The sequence below is a fragment of the Gnatocerus cornutus genome, chromosome 1, assembly GCF_029298725.1.
Source record: "Gnatocerus cornutus isolate USDA-ARS CGAHR chromosome 1, icGnaCorn1.1, whole genome shotgun sequence".
Lineage (NCBI taxonomy): Eukaryota > Metazoa > Arthropoda > Insecta > Coleoptera > Tenebrionidae > Gnatocerus > Gnatocerus cornutus.
In genome coordinates, this window is record NC_142233.1 from 16,365,768 (window position 1) to 16,381,527 (window position 15,760).

A 15,760-nucleotide genomic window follows, 5' to 3' on the forward strand; every position below is an offset into this window, starting at 1 on the left:
GTGCATTTTTCCGGCTGTTTTTAATTGGAAAATAATAATCCAGTCGAACACACCTCTATTTGGATTTTGATAACTGTCTTATCAAATTATCTAAGGAATGGCGACAGGTTAACAATATTTACTTGAGAGATAAAGGTGTCTAGAATGACACGTGCGAGGAAAAAACGGCGCAAATAGGGAAATTGACGTTACCACACTGAAAACTCCAACGAATTTGAATTCCCGGGCAAACGCAAAGAAACTCCAGGAAAACTTTGAATTTTTTGATTTTACAGCGCCATCTCGTGGCCGGTAGCCGAAGCTGGACTAGTTTTAATTACCGCCGAGAGCTGGCGCACGCAACGCTAATGGTCATCGCCCACTTCATCTTATACGCAATTTTCGCGAAAATAGAAAAATAAATAGAAATTGTTCTTTGATTTTTCTACAGTTGAAATTTGCAAATTTTCGCAAAAACTCATGACTAAAACTATGGCCAAAATTCTGATAACGATATCTCGCTTATTTTTTCAATTAAACTTGAGTTATTATACATCAGTGTACGCAGAATTTTCCGCAGATTCCAAATCTGGGATTTAAATTCAGATCCGACAACAAATAACTGAGTTATGGCCGATCAAAGTTTCGAATAGTTGATTTTCATTTTTTCTAATTTTTCCTAATTTTTAAAGTTAAATATTTCGGAAACTATTTGAGATATTGAGATGCGGTTTGCGCCATTCTTTTTCTCGGCCCATTTTACGTTAGAAAATGTTTTCAAAAGCCCAAAATTCGATAGTCGATTTTTTGCGAAAAAAAATTCCGACTCAAACGATGAAAATTTTTCATTTTTTTAATTTTTGGCCATAACTCGTAAACTATTAGTCCGATCGATCTCAAATTTTGCCAGTAGATAGATTTTAAGCTCCTCTTTCGACTGATGTATAATTCAATGCTATCAAACGTCATTTTTATTTTGAAAACATTGATTGAAAATCACCCTAAAATGATGTTTTCAAAACAGTTTTTGGCCAATACCTCGTTTATTTATTTAGCAAACTCAACAAATTTGGGTCTCATTTTACGCAGAATTTTACGCTGAATCCAAAAATATGATAATTTTTTAAAATTTGTCAATAAATAACCGAGTTATGGCCGTTTGAAATTTCGGGTTGTCGCCAGATGGCCAAATGTTTGAAGGTTCCAAACAATTCATGCTCGATATCTCGAAAACTATTTGAGATATTGGAATGCGGTTTGCGGCATCGTTTTTCTCGCGATTTTTTACATAAGAAATAGTTTTTAGATTTTCTAATAGTCGAAAGTTGCAAATTTTCGCAAAAATTCATGACTAAAACTATGGCCAAACTTCTCATACCGATATCTCGCTTATTTTTTAGAGTAAACTTGAGTTGTTATACACCAGTGTACGCAGAATTTTACGCAGATTTCAAATCTGGGATTTAAATTCAGATACGACTGCAAATAACCGAGTTATCGCCGATCAAAATTTCGGATAGTTGATTTTCATTTTTTCTCATTTTTCCCAATATTAAAAGTTAAATATCTCGGAAACTATTAGAGATATTGAGATGCGGTTTGCGCCATCGTTTTTCTCGGCTCATTTTACGTTAGAAAAAGTGCTTAAAAGCCCAAAATTCGATAGTCGATTTTTCGCGAAAAAAAATTGCGACTCAAACGATGAAAATTTTTAATTTTTTTTAATTTTTGGCATAACTCGCAAACTATTTGTCCCATAGATCTCAAATTTGGCCAGTAGATAGACTTTAAGCTCCTCTTTCGACTGATATATAATTCAATGCTATTAAACGTCATTTTCATTTTGAAAACATTGATTGAGAATCGCTCTAAAATGATGTTTTCAAAACAGTTTTTGGCCAATACCTCGTTTATTTATTAAGCAAACTCAACAAATTTGGGTCTCATTTTACGCAGAATTTTACGCTGAATCCAAAAATATGATAATTTTTTAAAATTTATCAATAAATAACCGAGTTATGGCCGTTTGAAATTTCGGGTTGTCGCCAGAGGGCCAAATTTTTGATGGTTCAAAACAATTCGTGCTCGATATCTCGGAAACTATTTCAGATATTGGAATGCGGTTTGCGCCATTGGTTTTATCGCGATTTTTTACATAAGAAATAGTTTTTGGATTTTCCAATAGTCGAAATTTGCAAATTTTCCCGAAAATTCATGACTAAAACTATGGTCAAACTTCTGATATCGATATCTTGCTTATTTTTTACAGTAAGCTCGAGTTATTATACATCAGTGAACGCAGAATTTTACGCAGATTTCAAATCTGGGATTTAAATTCAGATACGACTGCAAATAACCGAGTTATGGCCGATCAAAGTTTCGGATAGTTGATTTTCATTTTTTCTCATTTTTCCCAATATTAAAAGTTAAATATCTCGGAAACTATTAGAGATATTGAGATGCGGTTTGCGCCATCGTTTTTCTCGGCTCATTTTACGTTAGAAAAAGTGCTTAAAAGCCCAAAATTCGATAGTCGATTTTTCGCGAAAAAAAATTGCGACTCAAACGATGAAAATTTTTCATTTTTTTTAATTTTTGGCCATAACTCGCAAACTATTTGTCCTATAGATCTCAAATTTGGCCAGTAGATAGATTTTGAGCTCCTCTTTCGACTGATATATAATTCAATGTTATTAAACGTCATTTTCATTTTGAAAACATTGATTGACAATCACCCTAAAATGATGTTTTCAAAACAGTTTTTGGCCAATACCTCGTTTATTTATTAAGCAAACTCAACAAATTTGGGTCTCGTTTTACGCAGAATTTCACGCTGAATCCAAAAATATGATAATTTTTTAAAATTTGTCAATAAATAACCGAGTTATGGCCGTTTGAAATTATGGGTTGTCGCCAGAGGGTCAAATTTTCGAAGGTTCGAAACAATTCATGCTCGATATCTCGAAAACTATTTCAGATATTGGGATGCGGTTTGCGCCATTGTTTTTCTCGCGATTTTTTACATAAGAAATAGTTTTTAGATTTTCCAATAGTCGAAAGTTGCAAATTTTCGCAAAAATTTATGACTAAAACTGTGCCAAACTTCTCATATATCGCTTATTTTTTAGAGTAAACTTAAGTTATTTACATCAGTGTACGCAGAATTTTCCACAGATTCCAAATCTGGGATTTAAATTCAGATTCGACAACAAATAACTGAGTTATGGCCGATCAAAGTTTCGAATAGTTGATTTTCATTTTTTCTCATTTTTCCTAATTTGTCCAATCGATCTCAAATTTGGCCAGTAGATGGATCTCGAGCTTCTTTTTCGATTTACAAATTTGACCAAAATTATTGGCGCGGGAGAAGCTGGTTGATATCATAAAATTACATTTTTTTAATAAACAAAAAAATTTTTAAAAACAATATTTACTTGAAAGATAAAGGTGCCTAGAATGACACGTGCGAGAAAAAAACGGCGCAAATGGGGAAAATATCCGCGGAAATTGACGTTATCACACTGAAAATTTGATTTTCCGGGCAAAAACGCAAAAAAAAATTTTGATTTTACACCGCCGTCTCGTGTCCGGTAGCCGAAGTCATCGCCGACTTCATCTTATACCAAGCCTGTTCAATTTTGATTTCTCCCCTTTGCAAAAAGTTCCCTCAAGGTTATCGCCGTACATACGCCAGCGACCCCAACGACGAAAAAACGTATCAAATTCTGGTGATAATTCTTTCATTTTGGTGACATTTCCGTCACTTTGAAAGTTGAAGTGATGATAGGTTAGGTATGTCGGATAAATTCATCAAAAATTACGGCATCTGGAATGCAAGGAAAGCGATTTCTCCGAACTTCCATAAAGAAAACAGATCATTCTCTTCGCGGAAACGGCTACTAATCAGAAATATGTAATTAAAAATCAAAAAATGCCAGAACTGTGTTTCAAGAAATTGTCGAGAGTGGCGCTAGCGTACGCACGCCTCACGTACTCATGGCCTACTTCGCGGGAACAGATCTTGGAAGCTATTGAACAGGCTTGGTATAAGATGGAGTCGGCGATGCCGAAGTTGGACTAGTTCCAATCATGGCCCCGAGATGGCGCGCGCAACGTTAATAGTGCGGCATCTCGTAACGGCTAATAAAACGACTACTAAACAATTCTTTTAGCACAAATCTTTTATTTAGAACAATTAAACAGTACAAAACTCTGCGCCATCGCTGACTACCCAATGAAATTCATAACAACTAAATGCAGGACGACGTGGGCGAAAATGAAGTCCGCGAAGCCTCGCTCGGGGCTGATCGACGAGAACTGGCTTTTGTTTTCCGGGTTGACTTGCAGCCGCAAACACACTAAAAAAAACAGTGTTGGAAACACGACAAAAGTAGCAGTGGCACTGACAAAACTGACACTTGGTCACTCAATTGTTTGTCAGTGTTGCCACTAGAAGACTTACCGGCCAAGACGAAGGCGCTGACGCAGGAGATGAAGCCGCTCAGGAACGAATTAAAGGGAAAAGTGCCCACGAGACAACAGTACACGAACTGGACGATGCCGGTCAGTAAAATGTACAGTAAGTAGGCGTCGATGGCCTTGAGCTTCTTGGGGGTTTTCGCGTTGTATTCTGAGAAGAATTTGACGACGACGGAGCCGACTTGGGGCATTTTGGGGGAGTTGTGGGCACTTGAAAACGAGAGTTGACGGCGTGTCAGAAATTTCGTGATGACAGGTGACAGCGGGTGTTGCCAACTGACCGACGGAAAAGGAACTGCTGTGGCGACCTTGAGTGTTAAATTCTAATAACAATTTCGATGTGTTTGAAACTGAGTTTGTAATTACAAACTGCCTTTGATGAGGATATAAAGTACAATACAAATTATTGGCTGCTCAGGGTCACCAACCTACTTATTTGGGGTCACGTGGTCTGACAAATTTCAAAATGGCCGCTCTAATTCAAAATTTAAATGTTTTGGAGCAAACTTGTGTTGTAGGGTGCTCATTTAGCGCAGAAATTTTCGAGGATTTCAAATCCGTGCTCTAAATTGACGTACGACAACAAATGACTGAGTTGTGGTCAATTAAAAAAATGGTTGACATAAGCCTTCTGTATAATTTTTTTTTAGAAAAAAAACTCCATTTTTTTAACATTCAATTTAATCGTGTCAAGATGCAAACGGCTACAGAGTCAATAAAAACAACACAAAAATTAAATTAAATTACCAATCATTTGTACATATCTTACAGTTGAGTACTTATCTTTTGACATGTGTACAATTGGGGGCAAAAAATCATGGGACTCAACACTTCTACGAGTGCCAACTTTCAGCTCGCAACTGCATCGAAACTATTGGGGGCTTAACAATATGTATTTTTGGTTTGCCGCGAGATTTGAAATAAAATTTTGATTCAAAACTCGAAAATAACTCCGTGTAACCTCGCTGCAACTCCACAACTTCGCCTTAACTTAATTCGCCTTAATTATCTACACTAGCAGCGTCTGGGTGGGCTTCTTTCCTGGCCACGCCTCCTTCGCGTACTTCTTCTTCTTCGGCTCCATCGAATCGGCGATTTGAACTTGAGGCGGGACGAACGGTGTGGGCGGGACGAAACTCTGCCCCATGTCCACATCCGGCGCCGGATTGGGCAACACCATGCCCAATCGCGAGCTCAGCGAACTGTAAATGTTCAAATTCCCCGAACTACTGGCCGTGTGCGACTCAGGTGGGAGGTCCGTGTACAGGTCGGGGGCGGAGGAATGCAGCGGTTTCGGCGACTTGAACTCCGTGGGAATTCCGATGCTGTCCGCGGCGAACTTCGCGCGTTTCACCGTCGAGGGGACGATGGTGGTCTGGACCAAGTTGCGGAAGCGGCCGATGTTGGGGTCGACGTCTTCGGGGTTGATGATCTCCTCGTCCTCGTTGAAGGAGACGTATTGCCGCTTGCGCTTGCGGTTGGTGTTGCGCTTCTCCGTGTCGTCGGTGATTCCCAGCATGGAGATTCTTCGGTTGTGGGCGGTGTTGAACTCCGTCAAATTCTGGAAGAAAAACGGGAATTACCACCTCCTCCGCGCGGTTTTCAGCGAGTTTACGTCTAATTCAGTCTCGGCTTCGGGTAATCCCAGAAGTCAGAACCGTTTTGCGCAGAATTTTAGGCAGAGTACAAAACTTTCTAGATTTTTCTAGATTTTACAGCGCCATCTCGTGGCCGGTAGCCAAAGCTGGACTAGTTCCATCACCGCCAAGAGATGGCGCGCGACATCTCGAAACGATTAATAAAACGACTAACAAACAATTCTTTTAGTACAAATCTTTTTAGATTTTTTTACGAAAGTCAACAAATAACTGAGTTATGGCTGATTGAAAGTTTGGATTGTTGCATTAAAAGGCAACCAGACACCTACTTTGGTCGATATTTCGCTCATTTTTTGCCCAAACTTGAGTTATAGGTGCTCATTTTACGCAGAATTTTACGAGGATTCCAAATCCGTGCTCTAAATTGACGTACGACAACAAATAACTGAATTGTGGCCAATTAAAGTAGATTTCAAAGTATTAAATGCTCAATATCTCCGAAACTATGACAGATAGAAATATGCGATCTTCACCATCGGTTTTCTTGCGCTTGTGTTGCTCAGAATTCGCTCTCAGATATTCAAAATTTATGTAATTAATATAAAAATTTGCCTCAAACAATGGAAAATTTTGATTTTTTTGTTTTTTAACCGCCACAAATATCTGGTCTATTTGTGGAGCAATTTTGGATTGACACGTGCGAGGAAAAAACGGCGCAAATAGGGAAATTAATGTTACCACACTGAAAACTCTCCCAAATTTGAATTCTCGGCCAAAAACGCAAAGAAACTCGAGAAAAACTTTAAATTTTCTAGATTTTACAGCGCCATCTCGTGGCCGGTAGCCAAAGCTAGACTAGTTCCATCACCGCCAAGAGATGGCGCGCGCGGCGCTAATAGTGCGACATCTCGAAACGATTAATAAAACGACTAATAAACAATTCTTTTAGTACAAATCTTTTTAGATTTTTTTACGAAAGTCAACAAATAACTGAGTTATGGCTGATTGACAGTTTGGATTGTCGCATTAAAAGGCAACCAGCCACATCTACTTTGGTTGATATTTCGCTCATTTTTCGACCAAACTCAAGTTATAGGTACTCATTTTGCGCAGAATTTCAGGTAGATTCCAAAACTAAATTTTTCTAGATTTTACAGCGCCATCTCGTGGCCGGTAGCCGAAGCTAGATTAGTTCCAATCACCGCCGAAAGATAGTGAGCGCGACGCTAATAATTAAATGGTACAAAAAGCAGCGCCATCGCCAAACTCAAGTTATAGGTACTCATTTTACGCAGAATTTCGCGCAGATTCCAAACCCGGCCTCGAAATTCACCTACGACAACAAATAATTGAGTTATGACCATTTAAAGTTTAGGAAAGTGAATTTTCAGTTCGGAAATTTTCAATCCTCAATATTTCCGAAACTACGAGACATAGAAAGATGCGGTCTTCACCATCCCTTTTCTCGCGCCTTTCTTGTTTAGAATCTGCATTCAAATTTCTAAAATTCGATTGTCTCGTTTTTCGGAAAAAAGAAAAAAATTGAATTTTTGTTTTTTTGACGGCTACTCGTAAACTACTTGTCCCACTGATCTGAAACTTGGACAGATGATAGATGTCGAGTTGTTCTTTCGATTGATATGTCACTCAATGGCGTTAACAGTCCCGAAAAAGCTTCTAGAAAACCACCAAAAAGGAACTATAAAAAAAACTTGTTTCGGTCAATATCACGTCTATTTGTGAAGTAATCTTACGTTATTAGGGCTCATTTTACCCAGAATTTTACGCTGAATCCAAAAGTGTGCTAATTTTTCCCGTACGTCAACAAATAACTGAGTTATGGCCGATTACAAATTTGTATTATCGCTACAGAAGGCAACCAAATATATGTACTTATTTTTAGACCAAACTTAAGTTATATGAACTCATTTTGCGCAGAATTTTAGGCAGATTCCAAAACTTTCTAAATTTTTCTAAATGTTGCAGCGCCATCTCGTGGCCGGTAGCCGAAGCTGGACTAGTTCAATCATGGCCAAGAGATGGCGCGCGCGACGCCAACAGTGCGACATCTCGTAATTCATTGATGTAGCATCAAAACTGCCGGAATTAGAAGATTCCACACACAAATTAGAAATTTTGACTGTTCCTTCAAAATGAAATTTTCTAAAATTTGTGTTTTTGGCTCTATAATTTTAAAATTTTGATGCACTTATTAAGTGGATCTAAGGCAGTAGCTTCTCAAATTTTCATTTCCATAGCATAAAACAAATTTGAAAATTTTGACTGATCCTTCAAATAATAATTTCTAAAATTGGTCCTTTTGGTTCTATATTTTTGTAATTTGGTGCACTTATAAAGCAGGTCTAAAGCAGTAAGTCCTCAAAATTTTATTGACGTAGCATAAAAACTGCCAAAGTTAGAAGATTCAAGAAACAAATTAGAAATTTTGGACTGATCGCCGAAATAAAAATTTATAAAATTTGTGTTTTTGGCTCTAAAATTTTGTAATTCTGTGCACTTATAAAACAGGTCTAAAAAAGTAACTCCTCAAAATTTCATTGATGTAGCATCAAAACTGCCGGAATTAGAAGATTCAACACACAAATTAGAAATTTTTGACTGATCCTTAAAAATGAAATTTTCTAAAATTTGTGATTTTGCCTCTATAATTTTGTAATTTAGTGCACTTATAAAGCGGATCTAAATCAGTAATTCCTCAAAATTTCATTGACGTAGCATTAAAACTGCGGGGATTAAACGATTCAAAAATCAAATCCGAAATTTTTGTCTGATCCTACAAATAAAAATTTTTAAATTTTGACTTTTTGGCTCTGTAATTTAGTAATTTGGTACACTTATGAAGCAGGTCTAAAACAGTAACTCCACGAAATTGCTGTGGCATCAAAACTGCTGGAGTTCAAATTCAAGAGACAAATTGGAAAATTTTGACTAATCCTTCAAATTAAAATTTCTAAAAGTTGTCCTTTTGGCTCTATAATTTTGTAATTTGATACACTGATACAACAGGTCTAAAACAGTAACCCCTCAAAATTTCATTGGCATAGCAACAAAACTGCCGGAATTAGAAGATTCAAGAGACAAACTCGAAATTTTCAAATGAAAATTTCCAAAATTTAAATTTTTGGTTCTATAATTTTGTAACTAGGAACACTTGTAAAACAGGTTTAATATAGTAATTCGTCTAAATTTCATTGACTAATAAAACGACTAAAACAATTCTTTTAGTACAATCTTTTTAGAATTTTTACGAAAGTCAACCAATAACTGAGTTATGACTGATTGAAAGTTTAGATTGTCGCATCGAGACAACCAAACAAATCTATTTTGATCGATATTCCGCTTATTTTTGGACCAAACTCAAGTTATAGGTGCTCATTTTACGCAGAATTTTACGAGGATTCCAAATCCGTGCTCTAAATTCCGATACGAAACCAATTAATTGAGTTATGGCCGATTAAAAGTTTGGATTGGCGCCATAGAGGGCGACCAAAAATATCTACTTCTGTCGATATCTCGCTTACGTCTAATTCAGTCTCGGTTTCGGGTAATCCCAGAAGTCCCCCTTCCGTCTCTTCTCCCGCCTTTTCGATCTCGTCAATGATCGGCCTCATCCCCGTCTGGGGCCGTTCCCTGATCGTGTAATTCCGCGTCGACGCCCCAAAGTGAAAACTAGAATCAATAGGCAACTGTGTGGGTTTATATGCTTCAAGTCTTAGCGATCCTATGTAGGTGCCGTGGGCTAAAATGAGGCAATGTTACCAACTTTTCACACGAAATCTGGCCACTACAGTCGTACCAACCACCAAAAAAGATACTTACTGCTCCCTAAATCAACGAGAAACGCCCGCAGCAAGTGTTTGTGCCACACCAACGCCGCATGCACTCTTGAACACGAAGCGTGATCGATGCAGAAGTCGTTCATTTGGGCGTTGCGCCCGAATAAATAGCACTTTTTCTCGTCGATCATCAGTTTTTGGATGAGTTTTTCGCCTTTGAGGACGTCCAAATGCAGACCCACGGGAGGTTTGCCTGCCCTGGAAAAGTCAACATAACCTCAAACAACTGTCAGTGGGGCGCGGGTTTTTGGGGAAGGAACTACGCTAGGGTGTTGGGGGCTTTCTTTTAGGAAGAATTAGAAGGGATTCGGGCTCTGGGGGGCGATACTTACCAATTTGGGACTTCATAATGGTTTGCCATTTGTGCACTTGACGCAAGTTTGACATCTAGTTTTGACAGTTTGACAGAACCACAGATGTTTAGTGACAGATTGGCAACATGTCCGTTGCAACGAATTTCTATGCTTTCACAGTTGTTTGTTTATTTAAGATTGGAATCTTGGGGAATTAAGTTTGAAACGGTTGGCATCATTGTCTTTCTAGAAATTGACATTTGGTTATTTGACAAAATTTTATGTGAGTTTAGTTTACATTAAGGTCACTAAATCAAAGTTTCTGTTTTATAAAACATTTTGGTGGTTCAGACGCCCCTTTTACTCAAGGTTCCTAAATTAAGCAGGTTTGCTCGTTACAAAGGCTGAAACTCCACCCTCTTTTGGTTGCTAGGGACGTGCGACCATAAATGACGTCACAAGAAAGTTCTGTCAATTGTTTTGCGACGTAAAAACATTGTTGATCGCCATTGTTATTTAACAAAGTTCTTGTAGAAACATCAGAGTGTTAAGTATTGCTGTTTTAAATAATAATAGCAATGAAAAAAATCAATCGGAATTTAAAAGAGCTTTCCGATGACGTATTCGCGCCAGTTTGAGAGGCCTGCTTCTATTGGCTCAAAACTTCAGTAACCTTGGCACTCGACGCTGTTTCAGTCGATAATACAGTTTCCATTTAACTTGTCAGTTGACATTGGCGGTTGGAGTGTGTTATTTTTCTTTAGTGTTCGCATATTTGACCTTACTGGGTAAGTAAAATGTCTTGATGTTTATTAAATGTTATAAGTAAAATATAATTCATCTGAAATTCTGTTCTTTTTCAACGCTTGTGTCTAAAATTAAAGTAAATCAAATAACTGAATCCTGCCCAACGAACGTGGTACATTGTTATTACCATTTTTCAGTGTGATAAAAGAAAAACATTGCTTTCACGTTCAAAACATGGTAGTAATTAATAACTAGAATAATTGTATTTATTATACTATTGCTGGGAAGTTGTAACACGTGTTGTACTTAACCTAAAACTAGGCACAGTTAGGCAATTATCTGAATTTATGTTTTTGTAAAGGTTTTTAAATATCGCAGAGGAAATATCTGCCTAAAGCTGACTCGTACTGTAAGTTATTTCCATTCTTAGTTTGCTAGTTTCATGATCGAGAAAAGTTGTCCAAATCAAACAATACTTGACTTTCCGTTTAATTTACAATTTTTGAGTTTCTTCATTTATTGCTCTCATTTTTTAGTTTGTCTTTCAAGCTCAACTAATGACAGTAGGTATTTTTTATTTTAGAATAAATCACTACGTGAAATAGGTACAGCCGCGAACAACAAAATCTTAGACGTCATTTTTCTGGCGTTTCAAAAATTTTAGTGTAGTCTGTACATTACTGTCATTGTCATTACTGACATTTAAAACACCAAAGTATTGACAAGTTGTAATTAAAAATTATCATGAATGAAGTATTTAAAGTCGATAAAATTAGAATAATCTCTTTAGAACAGAGCGGTATAATTTACATTCAGGTTCTTGCAATATTGGAAATTCAGTGTATTTAGAAATTAAAAAATTAAAACTGTGAAAATTGACAATGCAAAAATTAAAGTTAGTAATTCTAAGTGGGGTTTTACACCATGCGACAGTTAAATGACATTCACGTCTTAAGATTTTTTCTCCCCGGCTGTACATACGAACGTTATAATTATAACAATTACCTAATAATTTAACTGAAATTGCGTTTGACTTAGAATCAAATTTAAATAATTAAAATTCTTTTTTTATGGCTTTTTGTTCAGCAAAAGTGTTAATTACGTCATCGAAGTTCAAATTCCGGGCCATGGAATGTTGGATGGACAAAACAGCTAAGCTGCTTAACCTTTCCTGTCCCATTTCTTATTAGATAAGTTTTTGTCAATTTCAATTTTGAAAATGATCGCTCGGCATTAGCCGTAGTTAGAGGGATGGTAATCAAGAGCAGAAATGCAGTGCAGACTTCAGAAAAGCTTGAAGACATAAAATGATTCTTGATAATTAATAAGTCAGCGAGTTCTCCTATAGAAGATGTCGAAAAGCGGATCGAAAACTAAGAATTTCCTTTGCAAACGAAATCGATATTAACTTTTTTCTACAAATTGACAAATACTAAAGCTTTTTCTAACAAATCGTTATCATTTAAATTTTGCAAAGTGACAGGTTGCAGGATACTGAAATTAGAAACATCTTAAATTGTGAGCAGCACAATGAACATACACCGCATATCTCTTAGGAGTTTTTGAACTCCGCCATAAGCCTTTCATGTTATTAGCTCATGTTATTTACGAAATATGATTACTAAAAATAGGAGATTTATAGGAACACACGCAATTACAGGGTAAAACATGAGATTTCAAGCAATCTTTCCAAAACGGTTTAGTTCCACTATTATTATGTGTTTTATTATTACATACATATATTAATAAACTAATAAAATCGCAATAGCGCCTATTAATGTTTATTAATTTATTTCTTCATTACTAATACTTCTATGATAGACATGGATGAGAGAGACAAGAAAAGAAGAAGAATAATGAATACGGAGGGTGAATCTGTCAACCGGGATCATGACAAAGAAAAAACTGATGGCGCCCAAATCGTAACTACCGATAATAGACCACCAGAGGTAATAACGAATTGATTGATCAAGATAATTAGGGCAATGTAGTTTTTTGTCTTTGTTTTACATGCGCTTTGATTCGTTTTGCTGATTTATTGTTTTTCATGCATATGTAAGTAAGTGTGGTTTATTGCTCGTTAAATTAATGTTTTTTTTTTATTTTCTTTACAGGAATTGCACATACCAGATTCATTAAAAGCATCAGATGTCGCCGATTTAACTACAGAGGACTTTAACGTCGTCAGAACAAAACTCACCTTTGTAGATAAGAGCGAGGGCATAAAACGTTTATTTGAACTTCCAGGATCTGGGGTCCAGATAACAGCCCCGAGGGGCTTTGGAAAATCAACATTTATGAGTATGCTCGAGGTATTTTTGATGATAATAGTGGATAAAGATGGAAAGCCAATTTCAAATCCAGAGAGTTCTGATAATTACAAGATGTTTATGGAATTAAAGCTAGGTCAAAAGCATGGTAGATTTGTTAAGCAACATTGCGGTCAATATCCTGTGATTTCGTTCAGTCTTAAATGTGTGGAAGGTAAAACAAAAACAGATGTTTTAGACTCCCTAAGGGATGCTATTAGTGAGACATTCAAAAAGCATCTGTATCTGCTTGAAACAGCTCCTGACGGTTCTAAGAGCTTCAAAAATAAGAAACTGGAGGGCATCGAACTGTTTTTGAAATATTATAAGATGAATAGGTTGGAGGAACTGTCTGAAACGAATGTAAAAAAAGCTTTGAAATTCTTGTCTAAAATCTTGTACGATCACTTTAACAAGAAAGTTGTTATACTTGTAGACGAGGCCGACCCGCCCATTATGAAAGCTATTACAGACAAGGTGGGAAATGAGACCCTGAAATTCCTCATGCGTCTTCTTATGGATATGTTGTCAGCAGGCTTGAAGGGGAACCGGTTTCTGGAACGTTCATTAGTTAGTTCTTGTGTTCTCTTTTCAGGCACATATTCCTGGGAGATAAACAATCAATATCATGCTCTGTTCCTCCAAGAAAAATATATTTCTGAAATATATGGATTCACAGAACAAGAAGTACAAAATCTGTTGGAGAATCCTGCATTGCAAGCAGTGAATGATTTTGATGGTGTTAAAAAGTGGTATAATGGATACCAAACGTTAAATAAAGATGGGGCAACGATTTACAATAGCTGGTCTGTTCTAAACTATTTGAGCAAGAGTTTTGAACAAGGAAATAAAATGTTTGACACTTATTGGCCTAACTCAGGCTTACTGGATATTTTAGAAAAATTGCTTGTGCATCATGAGATATATAAGAGAATCAACGAACTTATTAATGGCGAGAATTCTATAATAGTGGTAGCTGAGCCAACAGTTAAAAATATATTGGAGTTGAAAAATACGATTTCTTTTCCATCTACAGAGTTGAATAGGAAACAAGTGGATTTCTTCTTGCAGCTACTGTGGGATGAGGGTTTGTTGAATGCAGTTGAGAAGTATGGGAATACTGTAGTACTAAAGATCCCAAACTTTGCGATTAAGACGGAAATCCAACGTAAATGTTACACTCAGTCGCTTTTTGAAACCAAATATAAGCTCAAACCTGAGAATATAGAGAGATACATAGAAGCACTGAATCGACTGCTACTAACAAATAGTAATGAACAAGCAAATAAGAATGAAGAAAAAGGTGAAATAGAGGAATCTGAGGAAGGGGCAACTGAAAAATGTGAAGAAGCAATACGCAACCTTGTTAATGCGGTTTCACTTCTTTTCACAGATGATGCGGTTATTCCATTTAATGAATCAGAGTTACATCACATCCTGTTTTTTTTAACATATAATAACGAGCTTTTCACAACACAGTCTAGTAGGGCAGTTGTGAAAGTATCAGAAGAGTTGCGAGATACCGAGGAACTGAAGAAGTTTTATCCACGCGAGGCCAAGACAGGTTCTCAAAGTAAGGGAAAAGAGAAACGTGGAAGAAAAAACGAGTGTGACATATGTGTGACTCGTGGAACAGGTGGACTCATATTGGAATTAAAATTTCTCAAGGAGGATAAAGCAAAGGAAAATTCAAGAGCTGCGCTTGAACAAATTATTGAAAAAAATTATTATAAGATTTTTGACAAAGACGAGTATAAATATGTTAGAACCAAAATCTATGTTGGGTTGTATTTAAATAAAAACTTGGATGTGGCAGCGCATTACTTAGTCGACAATATTGATATAAACAAAGCAAAAATTGTATGTGGCAACAAATAAGTTTTCTTTAGATATTTTCTCTTTTTTTTTGTTTATTAGGTGTATGTATTTTCATTTCAGTTAGTTGATAAAATAATCTAAGAATCATTGTAGGTATATTGTATTAATAATAAAATATTTTGGTAAAAAGTTTGAAATCAAATGTCACAAAATCAACTTTTCACACAATAATGACCTGTTATTCTGTCAATTGGCCAACCGAGGGATCTTCATCTGTTTTTTCATAACATCCTAGTTTAGACCAAATAGACTTATTTAAATAAGAATCTACTAGGTATTGAAAGCGTCTATTTGGTCATAACTTTGATCTAGGAAATCTAATTGGAATCTAATTATTCTAAAGAGAATCTAAGGAATCTAAAAAATACAAAGAATTTAAGGAGAATTCAAAGAATATCTAAGAAATCCAAGGAGCATCTATGGAATCTAAGAAAAATTTAAGGAATCCAAGGGGAATCCAAGAATTACAAACAACTTGAGAAGAATCAAAGAAAATCTAAGAAATCTAAGGGGAATCTAAGAAATACAAAGAATTTAAGGGGAATATAAGCAATCTAAGGGACAACCAAGAAAACTGAGGGGAATCTCAAACGTCCTAAGAATTCAAAACATTGAGAAAG

At 36.4% G+C, this 15,760-nt stretch overlaps 3 protein-coding genes across 3 annotated transcripts; 1 reads left to right on the plus strand and 2 right to left on the minus strand.

Moving 5' to 3' along the window:
• Positions 1–4,142: 4,142 nt before the first annotated feature.
• On the minus strand, positions 4,143–4,776 carry Dad1 (dolichyl-diphosphooligosaccharide--protein glycosyltransferase subunit). The gene is made up of 2 exons (XM_088041507.1): positions 4,442–4,776; positions 4,143–4,337 (listed from the first exon to the last, which is right to left on the minus strand). Exons 1-2 carry the CDS (start codon positions 4,647–4,649, stop codon positions 4,207–4,209), a joined length of 339 nt encoding a protein of 112 aa, XP_087897633.1. The 5' UTR covers positions 4,650–4,776; the 3' UTR covers positions 4,143–4,206.
• Positions 4,777–5,127: 351 nt separating this feature from the next.
• On the minus strand, positions 5,128–10,447 carry NiPp1 (nuclear inhibitor of protein phosphatase 1). The gene is made up of 4 exons (XM_088030078.1): positions 10,246–10,447; positions 9,897–10,111; positions 9,599–9,816; positions 5,128–6,019 (listed from the first exon to the last, which is right to left on the minus strand). Exons 1-4 carry the CDS (start codon positions 10,272–10,274, stop codon positions 5,468–5,470), a joined length of 1,014 nt encoding a protein of 337 aa, XP_087886204.1. The 5' UTR covers positions 10,275–10,447; the 3' UTR covers positions 5,128–5,467.
• A 428-nt stretch (positions 10,448–10,875) lies between these two features.
• Positions 10,876–15,681, plus strand: LOC148180551 (uncharacterized). Its single transcript, XM_088030055.1, has 3 exons — positions 10,876–10,994; positions 12,775–12,902; positions 13,068–15,681. The coding sequence occupies exons 2-3, from the start codon at positions 12,777–12,779 to the stop codon at positions 15,138–15,140; spliced, it is 2,199 nt and encodes a 732-aa protein (XP_087886181.1). The 5' UTR covers positions 10,876–10,994; positions 12,775–12,776; the 3' UTR covers positions 15,141–15,681.
• The last annotated feature ends 79 nt before the right edge of the window (positions 15,682–15,760 follow it).

Excerpts from the sequence above, each read along its gene's own strand:
- Dad1 (XM_088041507.1), bottom strand. The coding sequence starts at position 4,649 with ATGCCCCAAGTCGGCTCCGTCGTCGTCAAATTCTTCTCAGAATACAAC. Across the intron at positions 4,338-4,441 it reads CAGCGCCTTCGTCTTGGCCG|TGTGTTTGCGGCTGCAAGTC; the intron begins GTAAGTCTTCTA and ends TGTTTTTTTTAG.
- LOC148180551 (XM_088030055.1), top strand. The coding sequence starts at position 12,777 with ATGGATGAGAGAGACAAGAAAAGAAGAAGAATAATGAATACGGAGGGT. Across the intron at positions 12,903-13,067 it reads CCGATAATAGACCACCAGAG|GAATTGCACATACCAGATTC; the intron begins GTAATAACGAAT and ends TTTTCTTTACAG.
- NiPp1 (XM_088030078.1), bottom strand. The coding sequence starts at position 10,274 with ATGGCAAACCATTATGAAGTCCCAAATTG. Across the intron at positions 10,112-10,245 it reads CATTATGAAGTCCCAAATTG|GGCAGGCAAACCTCCCGTGG; the intron begins GTAAGTATCGCC and ends TGACTTTTCCAG. Across the intron at positions 9,817-9,896 it reads TCTCGTTGATTTAGGGAGCA|CCCACGGCACCTACATAGGA; the intron begins GTAAGTATCTTT and ends GCCTCATTTTAG.